At 42.3% G+C, this 12,672-nt stretch overlaps 3 protein-coding genes across 3 annotated transcripts in view; 1 reads left to right on the forward strand and 2 right to left on the reverse strand.

Annotated features, from left to right (window-relative positions):
- The window catches only part of LOC116847000 (SLIT-ROBO Rho GTPase-activating protein 1-like), a 101,823-nt gene extending 98,063 nt beyond the window's left edge, over nt 1-3,760 (reverse strand). The window contains exon 1 of the mRNA XM_032821534.1: nt 2,883-3,760. Coding sequence (XP_032677425.1) covers nt 2,883-2,961 — 79 coding nt within the window. The 5' untranslated portion in view covers nt 2,962-3,760. The remainder of the gene's footprint in view (nt 1-2,882) is intronic.
- An 871-nt stretch (nt 3,761-4,631) lies between these two features.
- On the forward strand, nt 4,632-8,725 carry LOC116847003 (intraflagellar transport protein 74 homolog). The gene is made up of 2 exons (XM_032821540.1): nt 4,632-5,168; nt 5,863-8,725. The coding sequence occupies exons 1-2, from the start codon at nt 4,717-4,719 to the stop codon at nt 7,385-7,387; spliced, it is 1,977 nt and encodes a 658-aa protein (XP_032677431.1). The 5' UTR covers nt 4,632-4,716; the 3' UTR covers nt 7,388-8,725.
- On the reverse strand, nt 7,334-11,654 carry LOC116847001 (leucine-rich PPR motif-containing protein, mitochondrial-like). The gene is made up of 3 exons (XM_032821539.1): nt 8,720-11,654; nt 8,125-8,278; nt 7,334-7,731 (listed from the first exon to the last, which is right to left on the reverse strand). The coding sequence occupies exons 1-3, from the start codon at nt 11,462-11,464 to the stop codon at nt 7,556-7,558; spliced, it is 3,075 nt and encodes a 1,024-aa protein (XP_032677430.1). The 5' UTR covers nt 11,465-11,654; the 3' UTR covers nt 7,334-7,555.
- Between the last annotated feature and the right edge of the window lie 1,018 nt (nt 11,655-12,672).

The following is a 12,672-nucleotide window of genomic DNA, read 5'->3' on the forward strand; positions in this document are numbered from 1 at the left end:
ATATATATATATATATATATATATATATATATATATATATAACTCTATATATATAACATTCAATGAATTATATGATGTACCAGATGGTCTGGTAAACATATTTAAGCATCACTGTAATGCTACTTAGACAATGCGCTTACCCGATAGTTTGGTATCATGGACTAAATATCTTGTTACACGAATATTCACCATACCGTTCGGTAAACCTAAATAGAATTCTGGTTAGTATCATCAGACATTTCCCTCAGTGTGGAACTTTATTTTCATAATGGAAAAAAATACGCTATTATATACGCGATTTAATGATGAAATCACTCTCCTTTTAAGAATCCAATTTGTTAAAAATGTTTCCATTAAAATAAATGCAATTCTTGTTATTGTATCGCTCTATACTCTATCCGTATGTAGTTAATTATATCTTATGCGTAACTTAACAAGACACGCGGTAATATCGTAGTGTCGGTTATCGACGATCACTACGGGGTGACTCAACATGTTAGATCCCCCTTTTCACGGCTCCGAGCACGTACACGTAGAGAAAAAATATCTAAGAATTAGTAAATATTTACTTGGTGAGGGTGCTAACAGAGCATACATTTACTTATATTAATATAAAATATGTTTCAAATAAGATAATATACATTTTCTTGAAACCCTTTAAGAAAACCTTAGTATTTTCCATTAGCAATTATTTATTCTATTTAAATAAAAGAATTTATATTTAAGTAAATATAGTACATTCTCACCAAATAAATATTTACTACTCTCTTAAAGTGAATCAGTGAATAGTCACTGATATCAGTTACGAGTATAGCACTGAGCACTTTCAGTGCTATACTTATAACTGCAATCAATATATATTCACTGTTTTCAGTGATGTTTGACTGATTCATTTTAAGAGAGTAATTTCTAGAAATTTTTGTCTCTCTCAGTGTACGCGCGTAACGAGGCGAATCGAACGAGGAGTTGCGTCTCCAATTTTTTCGGGCAGATTTGACGTAATGGTAGACTTATGCGAGTCGCGGCGGCAGCTTTACGTAAGTCGCGCCTTCCGATATAGGAGGTTGAAACTCCGCCGAGAGTTACGCGAGTCGCGCGACGACGAGATTGGTAACATGCCATTTCGCGTATTACACTTCTCATGGCAAACATATCGCACCTGTTCGCCCCGCCGAATCGCGCTCGTTAATCTTCGCGAAGTGGATACCGCCTAAGTGAGCGAGAGAGCGAGCGTGCTCAATGACGCGCCGAAATAGACTCGCTCGAGACTGCGATTCATGCGCGTTTACTCATGTTCGCGGCGTTGATCGGAAATTCGTATCGACCGCGAAACTCGAAACTCCGCTCGAAACTCTCGAAACCATCCTCCGGATGTGACGCGCGACCTATCACCTCCAGTCGAAATTTTGATCCTTCTTTCGACTTCAATATTCCACTTAATGCCTGTTTTGAGACGCTGAAGCTTATATCAACCTCTTTTGATTCGATTCAACTTACACTGAGAAAAAAATATTCATTAATTTTTAGATATTCTTTTTTGCAGTGGCACTAGCTTTGTCAAAAAATTCTCTTTGAAACATAGTGGTATTTTGTGTGTTTTCTACGTTTGAGACGCTAAGTAGGATTTTAAGACTCGTCTGCAATATGCGGAATAAGCTTGACGTAAAGGTTGCAGTAAGAAAGAAAAAAAATTTATTTCGCTTTAGCCTCCTTATACTGGAAGTATTTTTCTTAAGAGAGCGTAGACGAGCCTTTGGTTTCTACGTGTATTAAACATACACTGATCCTTCAAGATATACGGATGTTAAAATATTCAGGTCGAAAATAGGTTAAGATTCGATTCAGATTGTTCCGACTTCTCAGCTGATTTCGTAGAAACTCGCGACAAAGCTAATACGCCGAGATATAAACATTTCGACGAGAATCCGTGCTCTATTTGTGAAAAGAAACGAGAAGAAAAAAATGCAAGCTAACGCTTTTAGTTTTTCTCGTCGAAAAAAACGAATCTGTTTATAATTAAAATGAATCTTCGTACACGTCCGTCGTGTCTTTGCGATAGAAAAATTTGTTTTCCAAACGGCTTCTCGCGGACGCGTGTTTACATTATTGATATGGAATATTTTTATGAGAAGTGTTATGTTATTCATTCGTTGTGTGTTTTCGAAATTATCAATTGTAATATCGCGGAGTTTCTCGAAGTATTGCGCATTTCACGTATCGTGACGGAATAGTGCCAAGGCTGATTAATATTTTCCGCTTCTGTCTATCTTATAGATTTGTCTATAATATGGACTAGCAGAAGAGCGAGAATTACTAATGTCATGCGTTGCGACGGGAATCGGACACGCTCACAAATACAGACGCAAAGGATACTTTGCGTTCCTCCATCCTGAAAATTTCAAAATTCAAACGCTCAAGATGTTCCAGTGCGAGCTTCAAATCGTAGGGCAACGCACCCTGATTGCCATCGCACCAAAATATTAAAAGCTACGTCTAATTAAAAGATCGCGGTGCTTGCGTACAAGAATGTCGACGTCACATTGAAAATTCTCGGGCAACTTCAGAGAGAACCGAAAGATCTCTCCAAGCTGACAACTTCAGGCTGCGTTTTACGAATTTTCGCGAACAAGCAACCATCTTGATAACCTTATTTCGGGCAAAGTTTCGGCAAGTCGAGTGGGGAGCTTAGCACAGACGAAAAATCAAAGATAGATTCTCGTACTTCGGACGTTAAGCTATGCACGCTGCCGGAGATTTACGCGTCCTACAGCACTCGACGCAACAATCGATTATCGCGCTTCATACTTTCGAACGGCGTGACATTTCGTATGCAAGCACGGCCGAATAAACAACGGCGTGTCAAGGCGCCAACAAACACTCACTGTTAAAGACTAGCAGCTTCCGCGTGGAGCCCAGCCGTTTGATGGGTGACTTGACGCCGTCGATCTCTTCCTCGTCCATGATCCCGTGCCGGCGACGGTGTGGACCTTGATTTCCGCTGCTCGCCCGTGGACTCTCTCTTTCTCACCGCAAGGGGCAGGGGGAGGGGAAGGCAAGAAAGATGCGTTCTCCTGCTGCACTCGCGGGCACTCGCACGCACTCACGTACGCGACGAAACGCGCGCACGCCGGTTGCGCGTTTCTACAGTCGCGCGCGCGAACCTCGAACGAACGAACGAAGGGGGAGAGAGAGAGAGAGAGAGACAGAGAGAAAAGAGAGAAAGAGAAGGTGGACGCGGACGCGGACGCGCGCGCGCGCGACACTCGCCGCGGTTCAGAGCATTCTCTCGAGCACGAGGAGGAGGCTCGATCGTCTCCACCGCGTCTGTTCGTTCGTTCCCCGTAGGAACCGGTTTACCGTGTGGCGTCGTTAAGGACAACGGAGGAGATGTGTGGACGCCCGACGGTGCGAGTTTTTGTGTGGAAGCACGCAACACCACGCAGCGCCAACGTCGGTCTCGCGCGCGCGTTCCCCGCTCGTGGTACACTCACGACTCTGTTCCTCGATCGTCGCGGCTACTCGCGCGCGCCGGTGCGCGAGCGAATGTCGTCGGTCGGCGGAGCGGGCCGAGGGGAGCCGATCGACGATCGGCTGAGTCCGAAGCTGTCCGCACAGCTAGCCGGCCGATCGAGTAATTCGAACCCGCTCGACCAGCGGAACTGTGGAGATGCCGGCCGCACTGAGAGTGAGACAGACAGACGGATAAGGAGAGCGCGAACGAGCACGCTAGGACGGCTTCTCGCCGCGTAGTGCGCCAGTTAGCCGCCTCGGCTTTCCTCGAAGCCGCCGCTGTGGCGCGGATATTCTTGGACGACGAACGTATATTAATTCAACTTCGGGGGGCCCTCCGCGCCGCCGTCGCGCCGGTGCCGCCTGAGTGCATCGTCGACGCGCCGCGTCTCACCGCTGTTGCTTGGCAACTGATGATAATTGCCGCGCTCCGAACGTCGATGACATCGGTGGCGCCATCTAACGCCGCCGCCAGGAACTACTGAGGAAAAACAAGACGCGCGAGAGTTACATAAAAACTAATTTGTATTCTCGAGCGGTGTTTTTGTTCTTCTTGCAATATTGATGCTTGAAAAATTTTCCGGAAAACACATGGAGAGAGAATTACAGCTCCGATAGAAAAATCTCGATGTGTTGCAAGTGAAAAATGTATTGCAGCTCCGATAGAAAAATCTCGATGTGTTGCAAGTGACGATATATCGACGTGTATGGTAAAACAGTGCACTCAGTGTACTGTTTGTCTGTCTTATCTTATTACCACGTTACCTAATTACATTATATCAAATACAGGCTGTTTGTAATTGTTTAAAATAAAAATAAAGACAGAAAAAACGCGTTATAATTACTTCGTGATTATTCCTTTTTTTCCCCATCTTCATATCGCGATACAAAATCGCGATATATATGTCGTAATTAATTGGATATAAAATTTCGCTTCCTCTTGTTTCATTAAATTCAAATCCGAATACTACCCCGAAAATCTAACCTATCATCCCACGAGAAACGAATGCACTTTTGCACGAACGTTAATCATCCGGCGATTTTAAACCGGCCACCTAAGTGCATCAGTTTCTATGACTACGACTAGCAAAACATTACTATTATATCGCGTTATTACCTGATCTATCAAAGGATAGATGCGCAGTCGATGTGCCGAGTGACGTCGATCGCCACATTCCCTCGAGCGAGAACGCGATTCTTCAGAAAATGGAACCCGAAAAGATCGTTTCCGTTAAAGTTTCCGCGGAACGACCGATCACCCGTTGGCGACGGGACCAGCAGGAGGATGGGCCTAGCACCTCGAACAAGATCGACAGACCGCCCACCGGCATCGTGAGACCTCAGAGCAAGTACGACCGGCCGCGATCTCGACGAGGACACAAGGACGAGTCGCCAGAATACGTCGGTTCGTCTGTCAATTTTCGCTCGGCGACGCCCGGACGTTTCGCCCTGGCGAGGCCACCGTCGGCTTCCTTTCTGTCTAATCGCGTTCCTACCGCGGGCCCACGTCTTGTCCGAATGGATTCCGGACTGGCACGCTCCAGCACGGGAATGTCCGCGACAAAGCAGTTCAACGTTAACGTACTGGATCGGCCGATAACGCAGCATGGGATCGCGGGTGTGCGACCGGGAACCACGAGAGGTTTACCGATGACTAGGTAAAGGCGGGTTGAGAACTTATGATTTATATTAACGCTGTTATATCAAAATACTTTTGCTCAGGATTTTTGTAACCGTTACATATTATGTTTTTTTTTTTAATAATGATTTGGTAAAAGCAACCCAGCAAATACAACGTTACATGTAACATACGTGTTAGTTATAATTTCCTACTCAACAATGTAACTGTTATATAACATACGTGTTATATAACAGTTATATTGTTGAGTAGGAAATTACAACTAACATGTATGTTACATATAACGTTATGTTGCTGGGAATATGCAATTACATAATTTGAGAATGGTAATACAAATGGTAACATATATAATAATTACTTTTATCAGCTTACATACACGCGCGCATACCAAATACGTGTACATGGAATAAAAGAGAATTGTAAAAGTTCTCAAAACTTACTAAAAAATTAACAAATAACTCGTAATAACTCTTTACTTTTCTTGTAAATAATGGTAATGGATTACTTTGAAAAAATAACTTCTCTAACTCTGAGCAAAAGTATTTTGATCTAATGTTTGTAATATTTTCAATTTTTTTTTTTAATACAGACATTATTATAGCATCCTACTAGACACAGATATAGAAATAAAAATTAACTTTGCAACATTTTCCTGTCATAACTATTGCTACTTTTGGAAATGTTAATCATATGGTTGAAATGTCTGTCTACAGGCAGATTCAGGATAAGAGATACTACGAAGGATTACTACAACTGAAGATAAGGGAGCTGACGCAGGAGATCGGGACCATAATGAAGGATATCGACATGCAAAATAAAGAGAAGGCCACTTTTTTGCACTACGACAAGAGAGCCAAGAGTTTGGCCGCCGAGTTGACGACTTTACAGGCAGAGTTAGCGGACTATAATCTTGTCGTGGACAAGATGACCTTGGACGTCGACAAGGAAACGATAGAACAGGAAGCTAAGGAGCTAGAAATGATGAACGAACGCAGGACGGCGGAGGTCGAGCGGCTGTTTGAACAACGTAAGCAAATGGAGCAGAGGTTGCACAAGATGGAAAAGGATATCGAGAATGAAAAGAAGCGAACCGAACACCTAATCGAGAACATGGACCCGCACACGAAGGAGAAGTACGACGACTTGTCCAGACAGAAAACGGAGCTGCAGGAGCAAGTACAGCAGATGCAGCGTGAGCTGGATCAGCTGTCGAAGGAGCAGGCTCATTTGGAAGAGCAGATTGCACTGTCGCAAGTGAAGCAGGAAGCTGTGAAGCTTCAGGTCAGGGTCATCGAGGCAGAGGAGAAGCGTGACCGGCTGCGAGAAGAGGAACGCAAGCGATTGTCACCGGAGGACGAGAAAGAACAACTACTGCAGAGGATAAAGCGTGACAACACGGATATCGCCGCGACGGAGGCACAGATAGCAGAGAAGGAGAGGAAAGTGACCGAATTGGAGCTGGAGTTGGAACAGTTGGAGACAGACATGGAAGATAATCAGTCGGAGAAGCAAGTGAAGTATAAGGAGCTGCGTAAACGAGAGGAAACGATGGAGCTATTTATGTCAACGTACGAGCAGAACAAGCAGGAGGAGACCGAGAAGCTAGAGACACTCGAGCGAGACATTGTCGACAAGCTGGCAGCGGTAGCAAACGGAGTGGCTAACAATGAGTACTTGACGGAGGCCGAGGAAATGGCCGTGTTGCGCGACAAATTTTCCTACAACGATTACGAAGTCACTCATCGCGAGGACGACTTTGACAGTCTGAAAAAGGACTACGCGATCATGCAACAGACATTCAATAAGATGAGGATCCTGGAGGAGAAACTGCAACTTGAGTCCAAGCAGTTAAAGGAGAAGCTGAAGAAACAACAAAGCGAACTAATTGTTCTGGAAGACCTGGATGGTCTGAAGACACGAAACGAGCTTAAACGAGACGAGTTGATTGCTGAACGCGAAGGACTGGTGTCTGAGGAAACGATACGCGAAGATCAGCTGAAGTCTCTGCGAACGGAATACGACGAAGTCAAAGAGAGGCTAGAGAAATACGCGGTTTATCCGGAAATCAGTAACTTGGAGGATAAGCTAGCGAAATTGAAAATGGACAAGGAGGAAATCGAGGAATTCATAGCTAAAGAGAAGGAGCGCGTTAATTACGAGCCGCTTAAAAAGAAAGCCTTCAAATTAATCGACGATTACGGTCTGGTGCTTCAGGAAAATCTGAAGTCTCTTTATTGAGTTATAAATTGTCAATACCTTTTTCAAATCTAACAATATTTATTTGAAAACAGTAATAATGCGAACATGAGATAACGACGACAATATTCTTAGCTATATCTACGATTGAATTGTTTTTATCTCATGCGTATTGTCACTGTTTTGTAATTGTTCACGATATTTGCATATTCACTGAATGTTAACATTTATCTTATTAATTTCCGACTCGAATTCGGCTGGGAGTGGTATTTTATTCAACTGGCAAAATTCAGTAAAACCAATTTTGAAAGATTTGCCGGGATTGATATTTTTTGCACGTATCAATTCCAAAAGCGTGAAAATGCTTTTTTGATCGCCTATTTTACCTGCGAACACAAACATCAATGGTGTCAATATCAATATCTCATGCATTTACTGAGAAAGAAGTGTTTGATATTTGTCACTATATAGCAAAAAAATGATACTATATAAGTAAATAAAAATAAATAATTAAGATAATAAATAAGAATTATAATAGTGATAAGAATTAAAATATGCATTTTTGTCACTACATAGTAAAAGAATTATAATCTGAAGAATTACTTTTCGTAACAACTGTTATTATGATATTAGTGATAATAATCTTACATTTACTATAATTACTTTTCTTGTTAAAACAAGATGATTTAGTTGGCGCCGGAAATAATAATATTTAACAAGATTAACCATTTTTTCTCTTAGTGTACACAGTTTGATTTACGAGGAGAAAATATACTTACTGTAAAAGCTAAGGAGCATGTCGCATAAGAAAACTTGATCCACATTGCTCGTATCCTGACTCGCCTCGAGAATTCTCAACAAGCACTTTGTGTCGTCTAATTTCTGCATGTAAGTGAATTGGCGAATAATAACTGACATAGAAATCTTTTGCTCCTATAACAGAAAAAAATCGCGATAAAAAGAAAAATTCTATATTAAAAAGATTCTATTTTATATAAAAAGTTCTATTGATGAGGAAAAACAACATAAATATCTAATCTATTTCATATTTTCTGATAAGAGGGAGAAAAGAGAGAGAGGGGGGAGAGAGAGAGAGCAAAAGAGAGAGAGATTCTCATTTAATTCTCTTTACTAATATGTCACATTTACTGTCAATGTCTGTGTGTAAATATGTCATATTTACTAAAGTGTTTACTTATGCATAGATGTAACGTTCATCTTTCTGTTTTTCTGACATTATTGTGCATTAAAGAGCTCTCTCTCTCTTTCTCTCTCTCTCATACAGCCTGTCAATAAAGATTATTATTATTACTATATACTTCATACTATAAAGTGTAATTAAAGAGACGTAATAAATAGGGTCATTTAAATTACCTGCAATATATTTCGCAGTTCTTCCATTTTATTTAAATTTGCTAGTCCCATTATCATGTAAGTATTGGCCTCCTGGATGCCATGTATATTCGCTATCATATCGTACATCTCTTCTATGAGTTTACTCGCTCTCTGTACGTTCTCATTATCTTTCTCACGTAATAACTCCGTAAACACCTCCACCGCCATCGGTATCTTCTTGTACATATGCAAGCATTTTGTTAGTATTGCTATCGCCGATGGGATATCTTTCTGCTTTAAGGGTATCGCTACCAGCGGCCGCAGCACATCGTTGGTAATTTTGCAATACTTCTTCTCAGTCAAAAAGTACAACATATCCTTTGTGTTGTTGTGATACTTGCTTTCTGCCAGCGCGGTCAAAAGTTTGACACAATTCTTGAACATATTCTTCCTGTTGTTGACGTTAAAAAAGTTCTCGATAATATGAAAGGCTATCTTCGGTTTGTCCACCTTCACCAACGCGGTGGCGAACAGTAGGATCATGTTTCTGTCTTTCGGGAACTGGTCAGTCATTTTGATGTCGGCCAGCAACGTCTCGGCCAGCAACGTCTCGGCTTCTTTCAGTTTGCCGTGCTCGACATACAGAATGAACAATTGTATTTTCATCTCGGTTGTCCAGGGATACTGCTTCATATCGTACTCTTGCTTTATCTTCTCTGCTTTCTTCAGATTGTTATCCAAATAATATGCTTCTAATAGATATTTCAGGATGTATTTAGTGTCGCCTCCTTTACTGTTCATCCAGATGAAGTGGCAGGCGAGTTCACTGGGACTCATATATCTTGGATGCGGCATGGTTATCATCGTGGAGAACCGCAGCTTCTTTTCTACCATTTTGTCGATTATTTTGTACAGATTCATTTTCGTCTCAAGATCGACATCAAAGATGTCAATTTTGTTCTTGAGAAAATTGCTATCATGTTGCGAGAATTTCACATTATGCTTGTCAAATGTTTTCAACAAGTCCTGAAGTTCCTGTATGTGGAGTATTGGATACTTGTTTTTCAGCAGCTTCATCAAAAACAGGCCGACAAAATCGGAACCCTTTTTAGATACAGTTAACACCTTCGCGCATCTTTCAATGTCTCGCGTAGCGAAGTAAACGTGCATCAGTGGTGTCATCAGTATTTTGTAGTTCAGTTTCAGGTCTGTGTCCTGGCACACAAACAACACATCCTCTAGCCGATGTTTCTTCAGCAGGAAGTATATCATAGACGTGTTCAAAACACTTTCAGGTACGCCGTTCATTTTTAATCTCTCCATCGTATGGAGTGGATTCACAGTGTTTACGAACGGCAATACGTAACCGGTCACCGTATCAACGTCAATATCGATGTCCATGGCACGCATGGACGCGATGAGTGAGTATATCTTGGCCTCGCCCTCGTTTCGCTGCGCATCCAACAGCAGAGGCCAATAATAATGCGGACGTATTTCGATGCCATTTTCCCGTATCGCTGTGAATATCGCGAGGCTCAGTTTTTCCCTGCCGAGCTTCAACGAGGTCTCGGCTATGTTGGTCAAAACTTCAGGTTCGCATCCCGACTGTACGAAATTGCTCGCGGATTTCGTGATGTCCTTAGCAGGTACGTTCATCATAATCAGCTTGTTCAGGAAGTTGTTTATGAAGCTCGTCGTGTGCTGTGCGGCCTCTTTATTCGACACGACGCAATTTATGATCGCGTGCGCGTCCATGGCTCGGTCGGCGCGCACCAGTTCCTCTATCAAATTTTTTATCTCAGACTCGATTGTTGGCAGTGGGCCTGTAAGGAAATTCGCAACAGCAGGGATGTGTCCGCCATTACCAGACAAGCTCAAGGATTTTATGATTCTAAATAGACTCACGTTGCTCTGTGGCTCATCTTTTAGAATTTTCATCACGTTAGAGATATCGCCTTGTGTCGCATACTCACAAGCCAGCTCGGTGTACATCTTGTTAATGGGCAGATTTGCATTCTGCATAGATGTAATGACATTTAGTGCTGCAGTGGTATTACCATTGGTCAAAAGAGTCTGCACCAATGTGCACAAGACGTCCTGATCGAGCGAGATAGTCTTCCTCAAAATCATAGACATGATACTCTGCAGGTGCTTAGTATTGCCTGTTTTGGCAACATTATTAAACAGCAGGCGATATGTGTCATCATCTGGCTGCACATTCATATCGGCCAGAAACTTCTCGGGATCCACGGAGCTAGAGTTCTCCACATGGACATTTAGCAACGTGTTGTAATGTTCTAACGTGAGCGCGCCGCCGTTTTCCTTGACGAGCCGCCATACCTGATTGGCGAGATTTTGCCTCTCGTTGGGTGTCACGGTAGATAGTGGACTGCCGCAGCATTTTAACAGCAGCACGCTTGTATCGGGCTGCAACTGATAGTTGTTTTCGTCGCATAACCAGATAACTTCCTTCAATCTGTCCACTGGGCATGTCTGGTCGTGTTTTACGTCGTTGCAAAACGATGTCACTTTCTGGTTAACTTCATCAGCTGATGATTGTGCGATTGTTGTACTAAATGTCCTGATTCCGCACGCTGTGTAATTTGGCCGCAAATTTGTCTGCGGAACACGACAATGATGCAACGAGTGACGTACATAACCTGCTTTGCGCACCGACGGCGACGTTGAGTACAGTGAACGAGCTACGTGCAATTTCGTGTCGCATCTGAGAACGGTCAATACGTATTTCCTCAAATGTAACATCTTATCGGCTTCAATCATCATATATTTTATTGAAAAATAGAGTTGAACATACGACGTACATCACGACCGGAACTTGCCGAAAGTGTAATAGAGTTCAGTTCAGTTCAGCACATGGGCTGTGTTTCGAAATGCACTGCCAGTACTGATAATATTTATCTCACTCAAACTTATTGCAGCAGTGCAGAACAAAAGAACAAACCTCTGGGTGTTTACGATAAGTTGTCGGATTGGAAATTCGACTGAACAGTGGTACTCAATCGACCCATTTAAAAAATTCCCTAGCTTAATCAGATTTTAGTAAAAGCTGTCTCAGCAGCAGGGTTGGGCACGTATTATACTTAGGGTGCCGTTCCATTGAGCACGGATCGGAATGCCGGATCGGATTTCTTACTATAATGAGCGTTCCGTTCTCTAGTTCCGTTCCGTAAAAGTTTCCTCTACCAGTCCCATGTAGCAAAACGGAACGGAATGGCGCGTCGGTCGCAAATAAATATGATTAATTCGTCAATATTTCATTATTTTGACGCGACAGAATTAATTATATACATAATTTATGCAATTATCTTGCCGATAACATTGTCATGAATATTCTGAAATATTTAATTGAAGAGTGAAATATATTTTATAACTAGAAATCCGTTCCGTTTTTGCTACATGGGACTGGTAGAGGAAACTTTTACGGAACGGAACTAGAGAACGGAACGCTCATTAAAGTAAGAAATCCGATCCGGCGTTCCGATCCGTGCTCAATGGGACGGCACCCTTAACGTATTATACATTGGTTATATACACGTATGAAACTAAGTATAATACGTCCTAGGTTTGATACGTATGATACATAAAGTGGCGCCACCATAGTAATACGCATGTGCAATTAATCGGGTGTATATTAGTTGGACAAGGGGGCAATTGGACACAGTCCAATCACAAGTCGCTGTTCCAAGGGACCCTACAAATGTCTCTAATCACACGGTGCTGTGATTGGCTGTGTCCAAATGCACCGTGTCCAAGTGCACCGCTCCCCAATTAATCGAGTGATAACATTTCCGAACACTTAATGCTAATCTTCTGATCTTTTATTATTCAACGCATTATCGATAAATTATTTAGACAACAACGAAATGCATTTCTGTAACTGCACCATCGAGTTTCGCACGCAAGAACAATTTTTTTTCCTCCACCTTTTATAATTTCTTTTTCTAGACCTGGCTGCTTGAATTCTCTCAATA

The sequence above is a fragment of the Odontomachus brunneus genome, unplaced genomic scaffold, assembly GCF_010583005.1.
Source record: "Odontomachus brunneus isolate Ranch 3 - 2012 unplaced genomic scaffold, Obru_v1 Obru_scaffold_072, whole genome shotgun sequence".
Classification (NCBI taxonomy): Eukaryota; Metazoa; Arthropoda; class Insecta; order Hymenoptera; family Formicidae; genus Odontomachus; species Odontomachus brunneus.

What these genes read in the sequence shown, in the direction of transcription:
- LOC116847003 (XM_032821540.1), top strand. Translation starts at nt 4,717, where the DNA reads ATGGAACCCGAAAAGATCGTTTCCGTTAAAGTTTCCGCGGAACGACCG. An exon ending in AGAGGTTTACCGATGACTAG is followed by an intron (nt 5,169 to 5,862) that starts GTAAAGGCGGGT and finishes GTCTGTCTACAG; the next exon opens with GCAGATTCAGGATAAGAGAT.
- LOC116847001 (XM_032821539.1), bottom strand. Translation starts at nt 11,464, where the DNA reads ATGATGATTGAAGCCGATAAGATGTTACATTTGAGGAAATACGTATTG. An exon ending in AACTGCGAAATATATTGCAG is followed by an intron (nt 8,279 to 8,719) that starts GTAATTTAAATG and finishes TTTCTGTTATAG; the next exon opens with GAGCAAAAGATTTCTATGTC. An exon ending in CATGCTCCTTAGCTTTTACA is followed by an intron (nt 7,732 to 8,124) that starts GTAAGTATATTT and finishes TTGTGTTCGCAG; the next exon opens with GTAAAATAGGCGATCAAAAA.